Source organism: Seriola aureovittata, chromosome 9 (assembly GCF_021018895.1).
Source record: "Seriola aureovittata isolate HTS-2021-v1 ecotype China chromosome 9, ASM2101889v1, whole genome shotgun sequence".
In the NCBI taxonomy this organism is placed as follows: Eukaryota; Metazoa; Chordata; class Actinopteri; order Carangiformes; family Carangidae; genus Seriola; species Seriola aureovittata.
The window spans coordinates 27,707,657-27,730,238 of record NC_079372.1 but is presented as its reverse complement, the minus strand read 5'-3'; the positions used below and the strand labels follow the sequence as shown (position 1 = coordinate 27,730,238).

The 22,582-nt window shown below is 40.3% G+C and overlaps 1 protein-coding gene across 1 annotated transcript; it reads left to right on the top strand.

Annotated features, from left to right (window-relative positions):
• The first annotated feature begins 781 nt into the window (after nt 1–781).
• LOC130174938 (ankyrin repeat domain-containing protein SOWAHB) lies at nt 782–21,724 on the top strand. The gene is made up of 13 exons (XM_056385192.1): nt 782–1,069; nt 4,931–4,992; nt 6,435–6,656; nt 7,379–7,489; nt 10,708–10,764; nt 11,068–11,169; nt 12,366–12,377; nt 13,685–13,687; nt 16,228–16,314; nt 17,212–17,217; nt 18,146–18,218; nt 18,431–18,526; nt 19,399–21,724. The coding sequence occupies exons 1-13, from the start codon at nt 937–939 to the stop codon at nt 19,569–19,571; spliced, it is 1,137 nt and encodes a 378-aa protein (XP_056241167.1). The 5' UTR covers nt 782–936; the 3' UTR covers nt 19,572–21,724.
• Nucleotides 21,725–22,582: the final 858 nt, after the last annotated feature.

The window sequence follows — 22,582 nt, the reverse complement described above, 5'->3', positions numbered from 1 at the left end:
AAAGGAAATTTTAGCAGCAAAATTTATGTTAAGTATCAAAACTAATGTATCATTACAATAAATTAATATTATTATTATTACATTTATAAATACTGTAAGGCTGCAGAAATAATGCAATGTAAACAACCTCTTAAAGAGTTCTCACAGAATAGCCCCTTCCAGACCATTTTATTGTCATATATTACTTTACTGTATTACTATTATTTGTGCATTCATGTGAAAGTAGTATTTTAATGTTGCAGCTGGTTGAGGTGGAGATAATTCTAACTATTTTACATAATGTTGTCTCGTTAATATATGAACATACATCATGGTTTTAAGCTCATCATATCTGCTGTGTGAAAAATATTAGTTATCATGAAGTGAAACTTGTAGCTAAAGGTGTTCAACACTTGTAAATGAGTATAAAGTACAATACTCCCAGTGAAATGTAGTTAAATAGAAGAAGATGGAAATACTAGAATACCTCAATACTATACTTGACTTTCCTACAATACAAATATGTCTTTTTGAGAAGTATATGGATATGAGATGTTCACGAACACTTAAAAAAATTAGTATGACGAGCTCAGGCTTTAGATGTGGCTTAGTGCATTTTCACAGCTACTGAATGAAAAATATCGCTGGAAAAAAAAAGAAAACACACAAAAATAAACGCAAAACAGAAACGTTTGTGCTGAAAGAAACTCACATCGTGCAGCAGAGGCTGCGTGAGCTGCGTGAGCTGCGTGAGCTGCGTGTCTGTAAAGGGTTAACAGGAGGAGGCGCAGCAGTGGTCATCTCGTCTGGGTGGAGTGAAGTTCAGACATGCACTATAACAAATTAGCCAAGAGGAGCGCGTAATGGCTGAGTGAGAAATACTAAGAGATCTGAAAATACATCTCATCACAAACCCATCCAGGTCGTTACAGAGACGTTTACAGACACTGAGCTGAGATGGGTGAAGTGAGCGAAGAGTCGCTGCTGGATTATTTCTACTCCACCGGAGGCAACTCAGGCAGAGTCAAAAATGCAGACATGCTGAAGACATTTAAGCCTTTTATTGGCCATAGTGACTTGCAGTTACGTGGTAAGTAGCGAGCCGTTCTATCGTGGATTCAGCTTGATGAGAAATATTAACCCGAAAACGGGGGGAAAGTGTGAGAGTGGTCATGCGGCATCGGCTCCGGTACTGGTCGGTACTGTCCGTGGGATGGCACAAATATCAACTGACCTCGTGTTTGCCAGCCTGTACAAATAGCCTATGATTCATTTATTAAACGCAACAGTCCCCAGCCCCGCTTTAACAAACGACTTGTATGTCCTTGCATTGTTCTCTGTTGTAAAGCAGACATCTGGTTTGCATTAAAAGCCCCTCCATAGATCTACAGTTTCAGCAGGAATTGTGTCATTTCCTCCCTCAGGCCAGTTGTAACTGAGCAGAGAGGGACCTGAACCAACCCATCACCTAAATATATGTCACACGAAGGCCCTGTGGCTCCTCAGGCAGAACCTGTGATCCCTCAGCAAAATGAGGAATGATTCAAATTTCTCTTTTCCCAAACATCTTAGGCCAGGACCACTGTATTAGCTGTAAAGGGTGTTCCACTGTGTGGCTGACCTTTCTCTGCTGTTCTTCTCCACCCACAAACTGTACTTGTGCTTGTGCAATCCTGTCCTGAATCATAGCCAACACCAAAGTACTTCCCATATTTCTACTGACAAATGGTTTTGGGAGTAACTATGTATACATGTGCTTTTTTTATTTTTTGCAGTGGACTGTTTGTGCACCTTTGCTAGGTAGGCTACACCTTACTAAAATTGAAGCCATCAAATTACACAATTCTGTAATAAATCACGATTTAAAGCCAGAATATGCAAGTTATTAAAAGGAGTAACACAATCTTACTGTTAAAAATTAAAGGTTGTAGTTATGAGCAATTAAACATAATATTGCTTAGCTAATACATCAAGTGTTTTGCTGCTAATCTGACCATATAATGTAGCTATTGGTGGCCATGGATGGATTATGACACAACGGGCCCATGAAGACACACAGGTAAAAGGCCCCCCAACCCCCGATATAGGACCAAGATCCCCAGATGGAAACAAAGACAAAATGACTACAAAGTCATGTTGTAGGTCTTCGTCGTTTTGCAACACCGTGTGGTTGTTTTATGTCTCTTTGTGGTCTTTTTGCATCATTCGTAGTCATTTTGCATCCCTTTGTGGTCAGTTTGTGTTTCTTTGTATTATTTAATAAACAATAATCGTTAGCTGCAGCTCCGATGTTAGCAATCTTTGGATAGCTATTGCCATAATTGACATTACTGAGCCAGTTTGCTGACTCGTCTCTACTACTAAGTTTTAGCATTTTACATTTAAGTGACTTATTACAAAAGTTAATAAAAGAGTAAACACAATCAGCAGAAGACATGTTTGTTGTTTTCTGCTTGGCTGTTTTAACAGACTCAATATTGTTAGCTAAAGTTAGTTAATGTAAGCAAATTTAAAATAGATATTGTCATGTAGCTGAGTATATTAGCAGAACAATATTGAATTTGCTTATGAATTGCTTGTTGGTGTTTGTAACAGGCTGATTGTGTTATAACGTATTTCAAAGGTTATGTAGCTGTAAAGTGGAATGCACAGAAATGAATTGCAGGGCTGTTATTAGCCTGCATTTGCTTTAGTGAGGTGTGTCTACTGACTAATCACAGAATATTTGCTGTTTAACTGTTTAACTTTTCTTTTTTTTGGCCCAGAAAACAAATAATGAGCTTGTAATGATTCATCATTGATCCTCTCAGCTGCACCTTTACCTTTGGCACTGCCTGAAATACAAACATATTTTAACCTCCCAGACTGATTATACAAAGTGACCTTGGATTGCAGTTGCCAGCATGTACAGTCCAGATGCTATGTCAGCACTGCAGTTGTTGACAGAGGTTTATAGAGCAACCTTGATACTCATCAGCCATCTGACATGGCCGTCCAATTAGAAAAGTGCTTCCCACATATTTAAAGTCTGTCGTAGCATGTGGTTGCAGCTTTTCATGTCGTAATTGTGATGATAGCGTTTTAATCATAATTAAGTCCACATGCATGACTGGATGTGGACCTCTAATGGGCTCGCTTTTTTCATCAGATTGGAAAACTGGGGCATGGTTGGGAAGTGTAGCCGTGTTTGGGGGGGGTGAGGGGGTTGCGCTTCGTGCACGTGTGTGTTTGTGCGAGTTGCTTGTTTTGGCAGTCCTCTGGCTAATAATTAACTAGCACATCTACAGTGCTACTCACTGTGCTAAGCAAAGAATTCTTTTGTTGAGACAGATGTAAGTGGCAGCTTCCTTTGGATTTCCTGTTGTTGTGATTGTGAGCCGAGCGGCTACCTCACTACAAATGTTCTTTCCGTGCACATCAGGAAAAGGAAACACTTCCAATTGTCCTGAGCGGCATGCCCATGTACACCTAGGCATGAATGGAATACCTACGCCTGGGAAATTGTTGTGCTTGCGTAGCTGAACTGGCTGTTTGTTAATCAGGGAGTCTACACTGAGAAACAGCTCTTAATCACACAATCTGCACGCGTCTGAATATCTGCTCACTGGTGTAAACAAAGACAGAAGGCTTTATCTGATGAGCTCTATCGGCTCGTCAGCTGTAGCTTGTTTGGTTCCCATAGGAAAGATTTAACGTGACTCAGGTTTTTGTCTTTGGGGATGCACTAAGATCGGCTCGTGTCTCTGCTCACACTGGAGGGGATCCTGTTTTTTCTCTCCTTAGCTCATCTTGCAGTGGCTTTTTTGTTGAAGCAACTGTTTTCCTGCAATGTGAGCTACATCTAGCTTGGTCAGCCAAGTGTATGCTGGAGCACACTTTGTTCCTGTTCCTGCCTCATCTAACCTCACATGAAGAAATAAAAACCAGCAGCTCATCCAGCAGACTGTCACTCACAAACCACACATCTACAGTATTGTAAACAGGCACTAATACGGTGCATTCAAAAGTAGTCAGAGCCCTGCATCTTTTCACACTTTGTCATGTTGCAGCCTCATGCTAAAATTAAAAAATATATGATTTCTTTTCCTCATTAATCTACAAACAATATCCCACAATGACAGAAGGACAACATGTATGGTTTCCTTCAGACATGACATTTAGAATTAAGGTCAAACAGTTCAATCTTGGTTTCATCAGAGCAGAGAATCTTGTTTCTCACGATCTCTGTGTCCTTTAGCTGTTTTTCTTTTTGCAAACCTTCACTGAGGAGAGGCTTCGTCTGGGCACACAGGATCTCTGGAGCTCAGCCACAGTGACCATCACCTTCTTGGTCACCTCCCTTAACAAGGCCCTTCTCCCTTAATTGCTCAGTATGGCCAGGCGATCAGCTGTAGGAAGAGTCCTGGTTGTTCCAGACTTCTTCCTTCTAAGAACTATGGAGGCCACTGAATTTACCACAGGTGGACTCCAATCAAGGTGTAGAAACATCTCAAAGATGATCAAGAGAATCTGGAGGCACCTGAGCTAAATTTCAAGTGTCTGAATACTTATGTCAATGTGATATTTCAATTATGTTTTCACTTTGTCATTATGGTGTTTATATAGTTTAGATTGATGAGGGGATTCTTTTAGTTTTATTTTTTTGCATAATGTGCAACATAATAAAAACTGAAGGGGTCTGAAGACTTTTCGAATACATTGTACATTCTAGCCGTGTCTCTATCTGGAAATACTTCATGTGTTTCTCTCACTTCTTGTACTTTGTGCTCTTTTATCCCTGTTTATGTCTGTCACCCACTTAAACCAGCTGAGCTGAGTGTGTTCCATTTCTTTGTGCCCTAGATTGACAATGTGGGTACTGGACCCTCTCATGTCAAAGTCTTACAGTATGTGAGCTATTAAAAGCTATGTTTCGTTTTCAGTTTTTCATGTCAAATATTTTTCCCTGCAGCTAAATACAGAGAGGAGTTCAAGCTCATCATTGACCGGATCGCTGTGGTGAAGTCAGAGAATGTGAGTAAGCTATTAAAATATTTTTACCTTTTGTGGGAAAAGCTCTGCTCCCCTGTTTTCTCTATTTATATTTTCTGCACTGAGGCATAACAACACAACTGTTTCACTATGATCAGTGGTTGTTTCAGTTTAACTATCATGACATAATAAGAAGTCATCCGATGTCTTTTTCTGCAGAACTGGTTTCCCCCGAGGGAGTGCAGCTGCTGTTTTCATTTTCCTTGAAACTATCTTTATGAAAGATTTTCACATTCTGACACTACCACAGAATGTTACTGCCAAACTAATCTCTCCAGATTCAGTTGAGTTATTATGTGTGGACTGGTTTTTAGTTTTGAAATTGTTTCAATCTTTTCTTAAAGGAATAGTTTGACATTTTGAGAAATTATGCTTTTATTTGCTTTCTTGCATTAGATCAGAAGATCTCTGCCACTCTCATATCTGTCTATAAACTTCTAGTTTAGCTTAGCACAAAGACTTGCTAAATAAAATCTTCCTACCAGTACCTCTAAAACACAACACATCTGATTTGTTTAAATCATAAAACACCAATTTGTTCTTTTACATTTGTGTTTGTGTACAAATGTAAAACTCTGTGCTGTAACAAGGACAGCCCTGCAGGATCCTCACGTTATTACAATGACCTTCAGGATGATGATGGATTGCACTAAGAATTACAGCAATATACCAACGAAAGAAGACTGCTACCTAGCACACATTCATTTAAAAAATGCAGGATATAAATACTTGAAATATCAGCTTTGCAAATGGTTTATGAGAGAGGAAATGCATTCTTTACATTTGTCAGACTTCCAAGGATAAAAAAAAAAAAACTGAACGGGACATATAGATATGAGAGTCATCTTCTCATGTACATACCGACAAGACATGTCCACCTTGCTTCTAGTCTTTGTGATAAGCTAAGCTAAGCTAATTAGCTCCAGGCTGTAGCTTCACACTTTAAAGATAGATATTAGAGTCGCATCAATCTGCTTGTCAAACTATGAGTTATGTTGAGTTTTCTTTTTGATTTCTGCATAAAAACATTGATAATTGACTAAATCACATATACAAGATGTTAATAATAAAATATCTACAAATTTTACATTACATGAACCATTTAAAAGGTAATTAATACTTGAAAATGTAAATGGGGCTAGGTTTATTAGTTTGTAATCCACTGATGCTAGAAACTAGTTTATGTGCAACTAACCTGATGTGACATCTGAATAACTGGATTCAAAGGGCATTAGACATGTGAGGTACTGCTGTCGCTTTAAAATAAAGAGATATAATTCACATTCCAGGATAAATGCATAAAAAAAACAAAAAAACGACACAGTTACTCTGATGACTTCTAGTGTGCAGCACGCAAATAACGCAACAACATTCAGACTTTTTTCTGCTTCTCTAAGGCATACTGTGCTTTCTGACTGTCGCAGGGTGAGAAGTACCTCGTCCTAAAGAAGAAATACAGGCAGTTGCTGCAGGAGCGCGACACCAAACATCAACATTTGAGCCCAGCCAGGACAACGGCCACTGCACAGTGGGACGCAACGGACGCCTCGACGACGACGACGACGACGACGAAGACCTCTCCTCCCCACCACAAGGAACAACAGGATGAGCTGATGTCATGTGGGGAGCCCGAGGGTGCTGCAGAGGTGAATATGAAATCAACTTGTTTTTCTATTTTCTTTGTAAGAAAAAAGAAAATAAACTGTGGGGAGAGCTGGGATGATTCAGCAACAACACTGGATGCTGAAATGCAACACCATGTTTACTCTTCATGTGAGTGACGTGTTTATCTCTATACAAGACCGTCTTTGTTGGTGTACACTGGTGCCTTTTCTCTCCGAGCATGTGTCAGCATTTAATGATGGCCCTGTGGCGTAGACATTTACACAGAGCAACACTGTGGAACAAGAAAAAAAGAAAAAGCTCTTTTGCTTGGGCAAATCTAAGTTAGCCGCTCAGAGAAGAAAGGGAAGGTCAAAGGGCTTACGTCTTTACATAAAAGGCAGATATGTGTAAAACTAATGCATTAAAGCACTTGACTGTTGTGAAAATAAACACTATGCGCCGGTTTAATGCACAGTAATCCTCTAGAAGTACTTTTACATATTGTTCCTGCAATAAAACACGAGCATTTAACCATAAGATTTGAAAGATTAACATGTTTCATGCCACCGGTTTAACGTCCTCACACATGATTTGTTCAAACAGGCTCTAAAGTAAACATTATCTATCCACACCCAGATGGTGGAGGGAAAGAAAAGAGGCTGTTGACCTCAGCCAGCACTTGACACAGCTGAATGTTTGGCCTGTGAACATTCAGAGCAGAGAAAGTTTGAGTTTATAGCCCATGATGTCTGTGCTCCTGTAGGACCAGCAGACAGGAGCAGTCACTCCTCTGCAGCCTCCCATCATCCGTATCCAGGTACCCTCAGTGCAAAGCAGCGCGGAGGATGAGCTGGACAAAGATTCAGGGTCAAAGGTGACAATTTGCCTGACTGAGAGGCAAAGGTTAAATATGGGCTTGTACCTGCTGGTGTGGAGCAGCAACACTGTCGCTTTTTTGCTCACCTGCGTGAGGTTAATTCTGTTTACAGCCAATTACCAGCAAATGTACATATGAGAGATCGCATATAAGTCTTGAACTTGATTTTCTGAGTAAACAAGGCTGAAATATGACGCTGCTGCTTGTTGCTGCTCGTTGCTGTAATTAATTGACAGTTGACCACAGAAAAATAATCTGGTATCATTTTGGTAATCAATGAATCCATTTACTAAGATAAAATATCAACAATTAACTGGTTCCATCTTCTCGAATGTGAATACTCCTTTTATCCCTCTATGATAGTAAATTGAATGTCTTTAAGTTTTAACTTATTCAAGGCATCACTTTGTGCTAATTGAGAAAATAATCGTCAGATTTGTTCATAAGGAAAATAATTGGTAGTTTCAGGCAGAGTTAGGTTTAGATGGATAGGTGTAGAATATGAGATTAGACTCTGTCTGTAATTGTTGTGTCAGTAATATGAATTCAAACATGACCAAACCAACTGAAAAAGAAAAGTGAAAGAGAACAAGACTAAACAGTTCTAGGACTCCTGTGTCTTGTCTAAAAAAAAAAAATTATTCCAACAACTTGCAGTGTCGAGTAACATCCACTTCAAAATCCATTTTAAAGAACACATTTGGAGTGTGATGTAGATGAGGAGGTACTGGAGGACTGTGGGGGCACATGAGACAAACAGCCTACTGAAATATGCACTTATTAAACCACCAGGCTTTTATTCCAGGCAGGATCTAGAGTCTGTGGAACAGTAGTTAAGACCATCTAATGAACAAACTGATGCTTGTAAATTAACATCAAAATTCTGAATTCTGAAGTGGGCCATTCAGCAAAATGAGTCATTTTACTTTTGGTACTTTAAGTACATTACGATGGACTGTTTCTTGTATCGGAGCGTTTCTACACTGTGGTATTGCTTCTTTTACTTAAGTGAAAGATCTGAGAACTTCTAGCACCACTGATGGAGAAAACACTGACTTTGTGCTCAGTACCTGCCCTCCAGTGGTTCCTCTGTCACCCACCAGGTGGTGCTAAGTAAATTACCTGGATCTGTAACCAACAGTATGTTGAATTTGAGTGTGTGGGGGGGGGGGGGTACCGCCCCCATGGGGGACATGGGGTGGGGGGGTCAGAATCTGCATTTAAATTAAGTGCCCTGTTATTATGTTAAGCAGCAACATGTTGGAACTCATTAGAAAGATAATAATCATTTGTGCCCATTAAAGAGATTGAGATTCATCCCAGAGAAAGGTATGCAGCTTTCCTTGATGGCCGGCGCAACAGACAGATGAAATATGCTGGCGTGTGTTAATGTAGCACTGCAATGAGATTAACAGTGTTTGCTTAAGGTATTAGTCACACCAGTGAACTCTGTATTCAGGACACCTAGTGATGACAGTTGTTTCGTATCACAGGAGCTACCTGGATGCTTTGTAGTGTTACATTATTAATCAGAACACCTGAGGCTGTAAACTAGTTTGCCAAAGCTGGATAGGAAATGTCGTTAATAATATCGTTAATGCTCCCAAACGAAGGATCATTATCTGGGGCAGATACATCCTGGTTCCTTCAATTTAAATACACGTATATCAGGGGGAGGGAGTTGTCTTTCCTTGGTATCTGACTTTTGTGGTTTTGGGTGAAACAACTACACAGGAATTTTCCATGAAAGTCTTTACAGGCATTCATGTTCTCTTCAGGATGAACTATAATAACTCTGATGATTCTTTAAACTTTCATCTAACACCATCCTTTAGATCAAAAATTTCAGTTTGTCCAATATTTGAGCTTCTGACCAAATACCTGCCAAACTGACTTTCCCATGAGCCTCAGCAAATGCTAACAAAACTAAGACGGTGAACATGAACATTTCGCAATTAAATATCAGCATATTAGCATTATCAGTGTGACTAAAGCATTTAGCTCACAGCGCTGCTGTGCTTTAGTGTAGCCACAGAGCTCTTAGCATGGCTGTAGACTCTTAATCTTGTTTAGTTATCTAATTATTATTTAACCTCTGTGGTCATCTGACTTCCCCTTTCACTCTGAGAATGCTCTTGAAATTAGTGAACCCTGTTACTGTGTTAATAATCTGTTAGTCGATTTACCTAAGATTTAAAATAATCAATCAATGTAATTATTTTGATAATTAATTAATCCTTCAGGTCATTTATGAGGCAAAGAAAGCCAAAAAAGAATCACTAGTTCCAGCTTCGTCATCTTTTTTCCGTCGTGGGTTTGGGATTGTTGGTCAGACATGACCAAGATGTCACTTTGAGCTCTGGAAAATTGTGACAAGCTATTTTTCAGTATTTTCTGAAATGTCAAGGACTAGATAAATATTTGAGAAAATAATCAGATAAATAAATTGGGAAAATAATGGTTGCAGCCATAAAAAGCTAATTAAAATGACTATGAAACAACACAAAGTGCTGAGAGGGTATTTTGTGGAATTCCTGACCCCCTTGTTCAGTCTTTCCCTTCATGTCCGACATGCCCCATTTTTTTCTGCCAGTTATTATTGGTCTCCACCAAAAGTGTCAGAGTGGAAGCTGGATAAATACAATCCCTCCACTTTTCATGTTCAGCACGCTGACATGTGACAGTTTGTGCAAGAGACATGAAAGGGCTGAGTGTTTTAACATCATGTCTCTGGATGATCTGAGAACAATTTGCAATCAGGTTCTCCTCAAAAGAGGCAAGAAAGAAGAAACAAACTCTCCCCTCTAACATAAATCAGCCAAAGTGACACTTTTATACACTCCTACAAGGCTGTGCTCATTATGTGGAGTTTTCCTCTCGACCCCTTCAGACTAAAATGATGAGGAAAGCACATGGCCTGACTGTAGGCATGTTGTTTTTTGGTTAATTGTTAATTGGATTGTTATTCATTACCCCTTATGTGTGAAAGTGTCGCCTCTGCCTCGCTGTCTCATTACCTCTCTCTATCTGTCTGACACCCTTTGGTCACGTCTCGTCAGCTGGAAAACATCACAGCAGTGTGTGTACCCTGTGATGTTTGATCATGCTGAGTGAGCATTATGACCGATACGGTGCGGTTAACTTGTGTCACAGTCACAGTTCGGCTTCTTGTCACCACTGAGCAACAAGTCCGTCTCCTGTTTTGTGTCTTTCAGTCCGAGTCGGAGCAGGACGAGGAGTGTACGGGCAGCATGGGCTCCGCTGCTGTGGCCGTAAGTCCTTTTCCTGTCTTTTCCTGTGGTTCTCCTGTGGCTTTAGAGACAGCTTTAAGAAAAGCCAAAATCAGAAGTTCAAGTATTAACTGTTGGAAGTCTGTGCAGCGTCATCATGGGTGTCTCCCACAATGTGTCAGTTGGTTGTGACTCAGTGGTTTGTAGGAAATGGATTAGAGGTTTGTAGCTTCAGCACTATCAAAAGAGCACACAACAGGATGTGGATGGTAGGGTGTGTGTGTGTGTGTGTGTGTGTGTGTGTGCCTGTCTGACCCCCTCCCCCCCTCATTCTCTCTGTACTAGCTGGATCCTATAGAAAAGGAGTGGATCTACTCTGCTGCTGGCGCTCGAGTCCCTGACCTCTCTCAGCTGCTCAGACAGGACCCCTCGCTGGCGAACAAGAAGGTAGCTCTGCGTCTTAAAGGAGAATTCAGCTTTATTACAAATACTGTTTTCATATTTATGGCCATGTGCAGGTAATAATAACATCTGGGAACGTGGCGATATTGCTACCACAAAGTATGATGGGGCAAGAAGCTTTAACACCCAGGTTAGCCAAACTTATTTATGAAGCAATGCTTTATCACTGTTCAACATGCTCAAAATAAAAGTTATGATGAAGTTATGAAAATGTTGAAAATCCCTTCAAGGATACAGTATCTTCAATACCAGACTCTTTTAACTTCTGTATTACACTGTTTAATTGTCGCTCAAAAATATGTTTTTTATAAATCATTCATTACGTCCAGTCACACAACTTTAAAATACAAAGAACAATACAACACTGTGTTGATGTTCTTCAGTGTGTGAAAACTGTGTCGCCTATGTCTTCAATCTAATTTCCCTAATCGTCACTGGTCTTCAGATGTGATGGAAAAGTAAACAGACGTTTAAAGTACGTACTTAAGTTCCTTTGGCTCCACAGTCCCTGGAACTATTTGGTCAACGAGGGTTAAAACCTGATCTGATCGTGTCACTGCTCGGTCTCTTGTCTCGTCAGACTTTGTTGTAGAAATGTTGCGTGTGTTCCCAATGTGATCAAAACTCACGGCGCCAATAATCAAAACAACACAAATCAGACATGAGGTGTCTCAAAAACCGTCCCTGGAAGGACATTACCAACACCCGCTACCTCTCCACAGCCACAGAGATGTTGTAAAGGACTGTTCACACCCTGTTTGACCTGTCGCCCTCCAGCAGGCGCTACAGGTCGTTCAAAACTCCGTCCACTAGACTTAATGAACCGTTTCTTTCCTGAAACCATTTGCACTCTTAATCAACACAATCATGCAAAATGAAATACACTACTGGTGGAACATTCATCATCCCTGTGCAAGTTCCCCACGGACATCTACACGTGCCATAATCACTGAGACACTTTATATTTATCTATTTATATTAATGTGGGTGAAGCTTTTCACTTTTAATTGTTTTTAACTAATGTACCAACCATCTATTCTCTTCTGTTATCCTTAAACGCATCACAAATACTAAGTAAAAAAAAAATCTTTTTTAATAAAAACTATTTCATGTGATTGAAATCATTATTAATTTGTATTTTTTTTTTTTTTTTTATATCTTCTCTTGGGGGCTCAAACCAGGACTTCACCTCAGTGAGTATTTGATGTGGCACAGACTGTATGTAACTGTAATTATATGAATTATTATTAAGTCATTGTGTTGGACATCGTCTATGATTTTTGTCTGATTTAAAGCCTCTTATTTTCTCATTCTGATGCTGCTGACTGTGACCATGACCGTCCTGTTAGGGGGTAAGTTTCATCATTCATACCTCTATCTGCACCTTGTGTGTAATAAAACTTAGATTATCAGAATGGAAGTTTATTTACCACTTTGGTAACAACAAACCGTATTTCGGATCTGTGATTCTTTATTTATCAACTGATTTCCTCGCTCTCAGACCTGCGCTTTGCTTGTGTAACTTTCACAAGCTCATTCTGTCGAGATTTTCCCTGTAATAGTATTCTGAGAACCCTGTGTTAAAACATCCAGATCATGCATTTCAAAGGTCCACTATCAAAAGGATTATGAAAGATAGCTTTTTAGCTCCTGTGCCCCCCTGACAACCCAAATCCTTTTATTTGTCTCCCTGTGCGCTTAAGAGATTTGAGCTCATGTTTGTTGTCCCTCCCCTGTGTCACAGTTCTCACACTGTCCTGTGGCCATGGCAGACCACCTTCTAAGAGTGGCCCTAAGCCTCTGCCATCCCCACCCGGACAAGATAGCATGGCCGCCATTGAAGTGTAGGGAGATTGGGAAGGGGAGGGGGGGATTAAGGAGACTCTTAATGCCCCACAAAGACTTCACCCACTTAAAGATAATCTGAAAGTAATAGAGCAGGCTGGGATTAATTGTAGAACAATGCTGGTTGTGTCCCTGGGAAGGTGCTAAGTCTCCCTCAGGCCTCTTTGATGTTCCCCTTTAGCCTTCAGCCTTTCCCTGTTCAGCATGTTCAGCAGAGGTGGATGCCTTTCCACAGATAACACACAGAGATACCTTCAATCAGAAAAAAAAAGAAAAAGTTACAAGACTAACGAGAACCAAAGGCGTTTAAACCAGGAGTCGTTATATTTGATCTACATTTGTCATGTTCTGACTTTGAGCTAAGTGTACCAAACACCAGGCTCTAAGTCACATGTTTGGCCGGGACTGAAGGGATTACTCTTCATCCTGGGAGGACTTAAGTGTTTCCTGTTCTCACCAAATGTTTGTCGGGATCAGGTGGTTTTATAGATATGATCTTCAAACAGTGGTTTAAAAGGTTGAAGTCAGAACACCTATATTTCACCTAAGGCAAATGGTCCTCGCTCCAAAGTCTCACTCTGTTTTTCTCTTCCTGCTCTCCTCCTGGTGACGTGGGCCTCCATCCCTGCTGTGACGGACTTCCTCTGCCACACAGTTTGTAAGTACATCATTAGCCCATCACTCCTCTCTCTGTCTTTCCTCCACATCCATGGCAGTGGTCAGTGTCTCCTGGTGATCTGAGCCCTCTCTAGCCGCCACTTGCCTCACATGGAGGGGACACAGCCGTCCCCCCTGAGTGATCGGACAGGTGGGGGGTCACCCCGGTGGGTAGAAACAGAAACGAGAGGAGGCGCAGGAAGGGAAGACGCCGCATCCTGTTCAGCCTCGTCCATCACTCTTGTCCGCGGGGAGACCCGCCGAGCCGCCCGTCAAACAGCCCTCTGGCCAATCTGTCTTCAGATGTGACAGGGGACAGACAAAAGAGATGGAGATACTCCAGCCAGACAGCATCTATCACAATCTGTCCCCCAGACGCCTGACGTAGAGAGATGTAGCTTCCTCAGTCCCGTCAGTGGACTCAAGCAGATATTTTTTTTCTTGCCAGCTGTGGGACAGGCCTGTTGTACTACGATTAGCGTCATAGCACCTAAGCACAAACAGACTTATGTCCTGTTCAAGCAGTGCGAGAGTCCCAGTTTGTTTCTCCCTTTTATTATCATTATACTCAAGTCACAGAACTAAGCATTCATTTCTCTGTAAAATAAATGCCTGGTCATGTTATTACAGCTGTTCTGAGGGGATTTCCAAATCCTCAAACCTGTTGTTTTAAGCTGTGACTGTACTTCCTATCCATTAAATATCTCTTTGCTTATTTAGTATGAAAATATAAAATAATAGAGAGTAACACTGATATAGGCAAACATAACATATATGTGTTATATAAATTCAGCAAAGACATATGTCTTGTCATGCATCCATCTTTGTTCTGATTAGGAAATACCCTTACATATATGGAAATGCATAAAAAAAACCTAACACAATCAATCGTGCAGCAAACAGAACTTTTTTTCATGTTAGAAGAGTCTGTGAGGATTTAGGAGACACCTTGAGAAAAGTGTTATGTATTATGTTCCTTCTGGGCTTTTCAACTACCACCAGGTATTTATTTTTCTGACAAAGAAGCTTTGAAGCTCTGTGACTCAACAGCATCAGAAACTGTCTAAACTGTTTATATAAAATCTTCCAGATGGTAAATGTGTCAGCAAACACTCAGCAGGTATCGTCTCAACTCGCCGTGTCATCAAACAGCTTTGCTGGTGGAGCTGATCGTTTTTAGCGCTAACAACACATATAACAACACATATATATATACATATATATATATATATATACACACACATATATATATATATATATATATATGGAGAATGGCGAATGATATTCACAAATGAACTCAGCAGGCGACATTTCTGGTTTATGGACAGTGAACAAACTTCATTTATATTTACATTATCTGAGCAAAGAATTATTTTTGATCCATCCACAGCAAGTTAATGTTTTAACTTGTTGAGGTAGAGCTAGTTCTAATATTAATTAAAAACTTAATGAGGAATGTTTTTAATGTAAAAGCTTAATCTACAAAGTAACAACTTTCAAATAAATAAATAATTTAGTGTAAAAAGTCCAATATTTCCATCTGAACTGTGGTAGAATAGTAGCGTAGAAGAGTAGAGTAGAAAGAGAAAAGAAAATGGAAATAAGCAGAAGTAGCTCAAAATTGTGTATAGGTACAGCCAATGTACTTGGCTGGTTACATTTCATCACTGAATCTTACTTAAAATGAACTTCTTCCTTAATGGAACCTGCATTTTACAAAGAAATCATTGTATAAATGCATTTAAGTTCCATATTACTGCTGCTGGGTGAAAACCTCCGTCTCCACAACTAAGAAAAGTAGGTTTAATCTTGCTCTTTAAAGACCCCCCCCCCCCCAGCTGTGTAGTTAAGTGAAGTTATAAGCTTTTCATCTATCCAATGTTAATATGTAGTTGTGGGGTCAACCTCAGACGCATGCGGTAACTTAGCCAACATCTGCACCGACGCTCAGCTTTCACCTGTTGATAACACATAATTATGCAGCTTAAAGTGTGTAGGAAAAACAGGAGATCACAGTTCTGGTCAAACAGGTGGATGTGGTTTGCATTTGCATGTGACTCGAGTTTTCTGCTTCATGCACGTGTCTATTATTTTAACATCTACGCACACTTGGAGGATCTTAGCATGCGAACATGTGGGTGTATCTCTGGGAGGGAGGGGGGAGGGGGGTTGTTTCCCTCCTTGACGTGTGCTGACAGTAGTGCGGTGATGTCTGGGTGGGTCTCCCCTCTGCGGGTCACACTAACATCATCAATCTTCCCCCTGGTGACAGGCGGCCAGGCCCCCTGACTGTGGGCACAGTGCTGTGTTGTTTTGTAATTAGGCTCCGTTAGATGGCAGGAAACCTTCTCTCCATCCCTTTTTCTCACCATCCCTCCATCCGTCCACTCCCCTCCGTGCGCAGCTGGCCCTCCGCCCTCGCACAGCCAATAAGACGCTGCACTGCTCAGCTTAGACAACTTGTAATGATGCTACATCAATTACCACGGCTGATAACTGTAGTGGATACTTTATGAATAACTCTCTCTTTGTTCCACACAGACAGCTCTGCACTGGGCCGCCAAACATGGCAACCAGGACATGGCCTCTCTGGTGATGAATGCTGGTGCTGACGTCAACACCAAATCAGTGAGTTTTTTTTTTTCTTTCTTTGCTACACAAGGATTTTGAAGGGGCACTCCAGTGATGCACTTATTCAGTTTCTTGCCAAGAGTTAGGTGAGAAGATTGATGCCTCTCATGTCTCCCTCTCATTTTATTTTCACTCCAGCTGTTTAGTATTGCACATCAATAAATCAGGGGGAATTGTGCAAAACAAAATCGAAGCAGCGGAGGCCAAAAATATTGTGACTTTTATTGCCCGATTATCCTACTTTCAGCATCTTTCATGGAGAACCAGAGACTTGACATGAAGTCCAGACTGGTGTCTGTTCCACTACCTCCTGTAACTCACTGCTAATGGTCATTCAGTATGTCTTAACTGTCTTTCTGGGAAAAAAATGTGGGGTCCATTTCATACATACACAGCTAATTTAATTTTTCAAGTTCGAAGCCAGTGAGAGAGAGAAAAGGAGAAAAATGAGGGAGGAAGGGGGAGGCACTGTTCAGTGTCCTCCTGCTCTCTGTGGTCGTCTGTACTGTGTTTTAATGCACAACACAGTTGTTCTCATTTACATATGTTTCCTTTCTCTTATCAAACAACAACAACAACAACACACAAGAACTCAGTAGTCATTACTACATTATTACCTGAGTACTCAGTCCACACCCATCGTCAAACTCAGTCACGTAACTTAGCAGGTGTGCAATCCAACTGACAAAGATCTGTCAAAAAGTTTTCATATTCAAATACAGCCAAAGAGCATCTGTTACTGCCACTAAATGAGCTGCTGTATTTATTTGGTTAAAACAACACTGGACTATATTATAAATATTATAAAATGTGGCCGCTGATGAACAGATGCTCCACTTCTGAAATGTTTCCTGTTTACATTGAAACCATGACGGAGCCTGATCGCAGCCAGAGCACGGAGCCCGTCACATGCTCTGTACATTTGGTGTTGAGACAAATCAGCATCCACTACAGCACCTGCTATTAGAAATGTCTCATGTATAAATTCCTCTGTGAGAACAAAATTAGTTAATTAATACAGTTACTAATAGACTTTAGAAAGCTGCCTCTGGAGCCACGAGTCTTAACTTAGTGTGTGAAATCAGTGGAGCGCCCCTTTAAGCCTATGTTGCATTTAGCTTTTCTTGTGACACGAACATACACCGATTTATTCTTGGTATGCTTCTTCCTTGCAGCATGTGAGTATCCAGGCTTTTGCCAGTGTCGGTGACGGGTTTGTACAGTATCTGTCTTAATCTCAATGGTCTAACAACAGGACAACAACATGGCTGCCGGTTCCTTTCTGGTGTGGCCCTCAGTGATGTAATGTTCCCTAAATGATCTCTATGAAGATCCAGCTGTGCAAATGTATTACAGCAGCACGTGTTGTTGGGCCGCAGGAGTGCTCCGCTAATAAATCATGTCATGTCATGTTAATTGTTTCCCAAAACAGTGCGTCTATGTGCCAGCATGCACAACTCCAAAACTATGCAATTTTCAGTGAATTACCAAGCAATTATGTTTTTATCATTATCTGGTGTTTCCATAACCTTTGCTAATTTGTATACTTTTTTTTCTCCATGCTGTTTTCATTGGCTGCCTTTGGGTCTGGGAAACTCTAGGGGGTAGGTACTAAAGCCTTTCAGCACTTTGCCACAGTCACTCACCTCAACACAACACAAAGTTTTGTGTTGAGGGGAGTTTTAAACTGCTAAGTCTTTTATGTGTCAATGAAGTGTTGAAAGTGTGTTTGCATCACAAGTGTCCCTGAAAAGTACTTCAGAATACACGTTTTTCAATTTTCTGTATGCATGTTTCCCTCTGTCTTCCTCTTGTTTTTGTTCTGCAGGGGTACACACCTTTACACATTGCAGCGTTACACGGTCATCAACATATTCTCGACCTGCTCATAGGGACATATGGTAAAAACTGCTTTCATTTAAACTGTTGGTTACAGAGATAATTTACTCCATTCACTGTAGGAGTGAGTGAGAGACATGATTTTTACTTTACAGCAGGTTTCAATCTCATGCAGTTATTTTTGTTTACCTTTGGATGATGAGTTTTTTTCCTCACAGCTTTCGGTGTTAGGTGCCAGAGAGAAAGCTCAGAGATTTAATTTTACTCTTATCAGGTGCCAAAGAAAACTTGAGGGACTACAGCGGCCATCTTGCCTGCCAATACCTAAACATCAAAGAGACAGAGGGTGTAGAGGAAGAGTGCGAGCTGCGTGAGTGCCTCATTCTTCTGCTGATGAATTATAAATGATTTAATGAATGACCATCAGTTTTATTAATCCTACAGTATATAAGGAGAGCACTGTGGCTTTTGCATGACCAGTTAGATAAAGTCTTTGAATTGTGTTGTCTTTGTAATAACTGAAGAAAAGGCTAATTAAAACATAAAATAAGCGTTTTTTTCTTTGAAGTAATAGTTTAGCATTTTGGAAAATGTTATTCATTTTCTTGGTGAAAGATGAGAATAGATAAATGAGAAGATAAATACCACTCATGTCTGTATGTCAAATACAATGACAAGTACAAATTTACCGTCAACTTAGTTTATCTTAGTTTAGCTTAGCATCAAGACTAGATACAGCGAGAAAAAGCTGGCCTGTCCAAAGGTTCAGAATCCACCTACCAAGAAAAAAATAAATAAAAAAAGCATATTCCTGGAGATTCCAGGAAGTTACTGCTCTCAGCCAAGAAGTAGTCCAGCCCCCTGTAAAACTACAACTTGTCGTTTTCTGCAGACAAACAAATGCATAATTATTGAGCTTTATAGGTGCTAGTAGCTTTGGATAGAGCCAGGCTAGCAGTTTCCCCCTGCTTCCAGTCTTTATGCAAAGCTAAGCTAACCAGCTGCTGGCTGTAGCTTCATTTTTACTGCAGACATTCTCATCTCACCTCACCTCATCTCACCTGTGTCTCTTCTCATCAGAGCCTCCCAACATTTCAGTTTTGCTATCTATAATATAAAAACTGCTTTCTCAAAACTGCTCCGATCGCAGACAGAATCTTGCAGCTTCAAGGTAACTAGAGGTTAATGTGTGAATTATGTTTTTCCCTAAAATCAATCAACATGTTTTTCTTGTGCTCCCAGAGTTTCAAGTCACTCAGGCCCGGGAGCGGAACAGGAACAGGAAGCTGGTATCGTTGTTCCACTCCAAGAAGAAGTGGGGCTCAGCAGAGGAGCTGGCTCCAATAGAGGAGGAGAGGACGGCGTCACATCAGCTCGTCCTTCCTCCGTTCAGACCCAGAAAATTCTCCCGCTGAGGAAGAACAGACGCCAGGGACGATTTCTGACTTATACTATATTGACACTTAATGTAAACACCCCCGTATATACCATGGAAGTATTAATACTGTATGTGTATATTTATTATGTACGTACACACACACACACACACACACACACACACACACACCGACACTCATTCCATTCATACACACCTAATCGCACATGCTTGCTGACGCACCTGAAAGCTCCACGTACTGAATACAGATGCTTTAACTTGAATTGGAAGTGTTGCAGGTGATGCTACGCTTATACATGTATTATCAATAGTTATAATCACCATAGAAGTGTTTCTCAAAGCCTTTTTAATAACTGTTGCTAAATGTGACATATGCCTTACAACTTCAAATGAGCTCACAGCGATTCTTTAATCTCGCCTTTGCGTTAAAGTGAGCAGTGACCAAATCATCTACGTTCACGTTTACTCTGGAGGAGCTGGAGGATAAAGCTGGTGATATTCTATATTTGTGTTACTGTTAGTTTGTCTCAAAATGAGTCACAAATATGTTGGACACTGTAGTTTTTAGTAAACAGGAGTAAATTGTGGATTTGCTGGGGCCTGTTTTGAGCCACACTCGGTGTTGTGATGTCGTAGTGAGTATTTACAGCAACAGGACGGTGTATGTGGCATTAATTCAAATTAAACTAGAGTCCATGTTCATCGTAACGGAGAGACAAGTCTCCCAGTGCAACAGTGTGGCTCACTAATGTCGTTTAGATAAACGAGCACTAATAAAATATATCAGACATTGGATATAGAGTTGATACTTGGTAAAAGGGTCGATTCATTGTTGGTTTAGTTTTTTTTTTTCTCGTAGATATATAATATCACCAGACCTCTCCTTTAAAGGATCATACTGGGGGGTTTGTATGTTGTGGCCCGATACAAAAGAAAAAAGAAAAATTCCAAAATGCATCTTTAGTACTTAAATTAATTTCCTAGATTCTACACAGCCACTGATTTAGATTAATACGCCAATATAGTATTTAAATCCATCTACAGAGACATTCCAGTGATCCTATTTGCTGAAAATTTGGTATTAATTCTGTAATCGATTAATTATTTTGATCGAATCAAAATTATACTGTCATCTAATGGCAACTTTTAAAAAAGTCTTCCTTGTTGATGCATTCAAATGCTACCAGGAAACTGCAACATCTGAGACTGAGACTTGAGATACAGCTGCTTTACTTCACAGATTCCTTTCCTTTTTTTAACCAAATGTGTGTTTGTTTATTGTTTGTTGTGGGTTTCTGAGCGGGGATTTAACTTTATAAATAAGTAAGCCCATGAAGGCACCAGCAAGGAACCCAACTTACAACTGAATCATTATGACAAGCAACAGAGTAGTAATTGATGAAGTAATCGATAAATAAATGTGAAATCTTTGCTGTGATTTATTAGCTATTTCAAGCAAGGTTTCATGTACAATGAAGGTGCTCAGTCTTTATACGAGTTTATTTTCATTCTGTTTTTGGAAAGTTGAAAATCTTGATTCTAAAAAGTGACATTATACTTTGAAAATGGTTAGCACTGGTGTAAAGTGTTTGTGATTAGTTAATGGGCTTAAACATATAAAACCATTGGTGTGTCTTTAAATCCAGGCCACTGAGACATTCCACAAAAAAAGGATGCATTAAAAAAATTTTTTTAAAAAGGGTAGTTTTTGTTTTTAATCAGCATTTCAAACATTACTACAAGGCTGGATCATGTTATGCTTTATGCCAATTAGCAGTTAGCATGTCTGTCATATCACTTTTGGTTATTGACAGGTTGTGATGGTTTTTTTGTTCGTCTGATTCAAGACTCATCTGCTGATTTTCAATTCATTGCAGCTCTGTTACCGAGTTCCAGTTCCCTTGAAAACTGATTGTATTTTATTTTGTATACTAAACCCAGTGAATCCGAGTGTTATTTTAAACCTTTGCAAATCGACTTTTGCACTGTTCCAGTGTGAATCTATGTCTTCTGGTTTATTCTGCCAGTTTGTTTAAAAGGGCTTTTGTATTGTTCATTATTTTCATATGTTGTGGACGATGCCAATTATGTAATCTAAAGAACCAGCCTCCATTACATCTTTTGCACAATATTTATATAATGAAGATATTTTGGTATTAAACTGTATTTTATATCAAACTCTTCACCTGTAGTTTTTGCAGCTCGAGCTGTTGTGCGTCTGCTTCACTGAATTATCTACATCAAACTCCCATCTCTGGACCGAGTGTCTCGGCTGCTCACACCGCAGCTTCTCCTTACACCAAACAGAGAAGAAGAACAACTTGCGTTGATGCTTTTTTTCTCTCTTGCTATAGAATAACCAGAGTGTTTTTAAGCTGCCTTTGATCTTTCTTTAACTACCTGACTTTGTGGGCTACAGATGGAGTAAATATGGGCCCTGCTAACTCTCCATACGGCTTTAGACCTTAATTCCTGATTAGCTGAAAAGGGCAGCACTTGCTTTTGGGTCTTGGATATCACACAACACAGAGGGGAACACAGGCAAGTGTTTTTGTGCTTCATTTTTGAAGCGGGATGTTGGGGGGATAAGAGGGAGTTTCTGTAATAGATACTTATCTTACTGCCCTCAAGCCCCTCAAACAAAGTCCCCCTCTGAAGAGATTATAACCCAGGGAGGGCACATTAACTCTAATCCGATGCTTTGAGGCCTTGCACCCCCATACCACCCTCTGCCCCACTTATTTCAACCCTTCTGTTGTTGGGGGGCTACCTTGTATCTAGTGCATGTATGAGTAGGGCCTGTGGCTACACACGAGGGTTGTGTGTGTGCGTGTGTGTGTGTGCGTGTGTGTGTGTGTGTGTGTGTGTGTACTCATGTATGTGTGTGTGTGTGTGAGTCAGGGTGGGTGGAGCGACTGTTTCAATAGCACGCTGACTCTAATGAAAAGCATTGAGGGGTGCATACTGCTGTGTAACTGATTCCTCTCTCTGAAGAGATTAGGCGCTACATTGTTGGTTCGGTTGCTCATT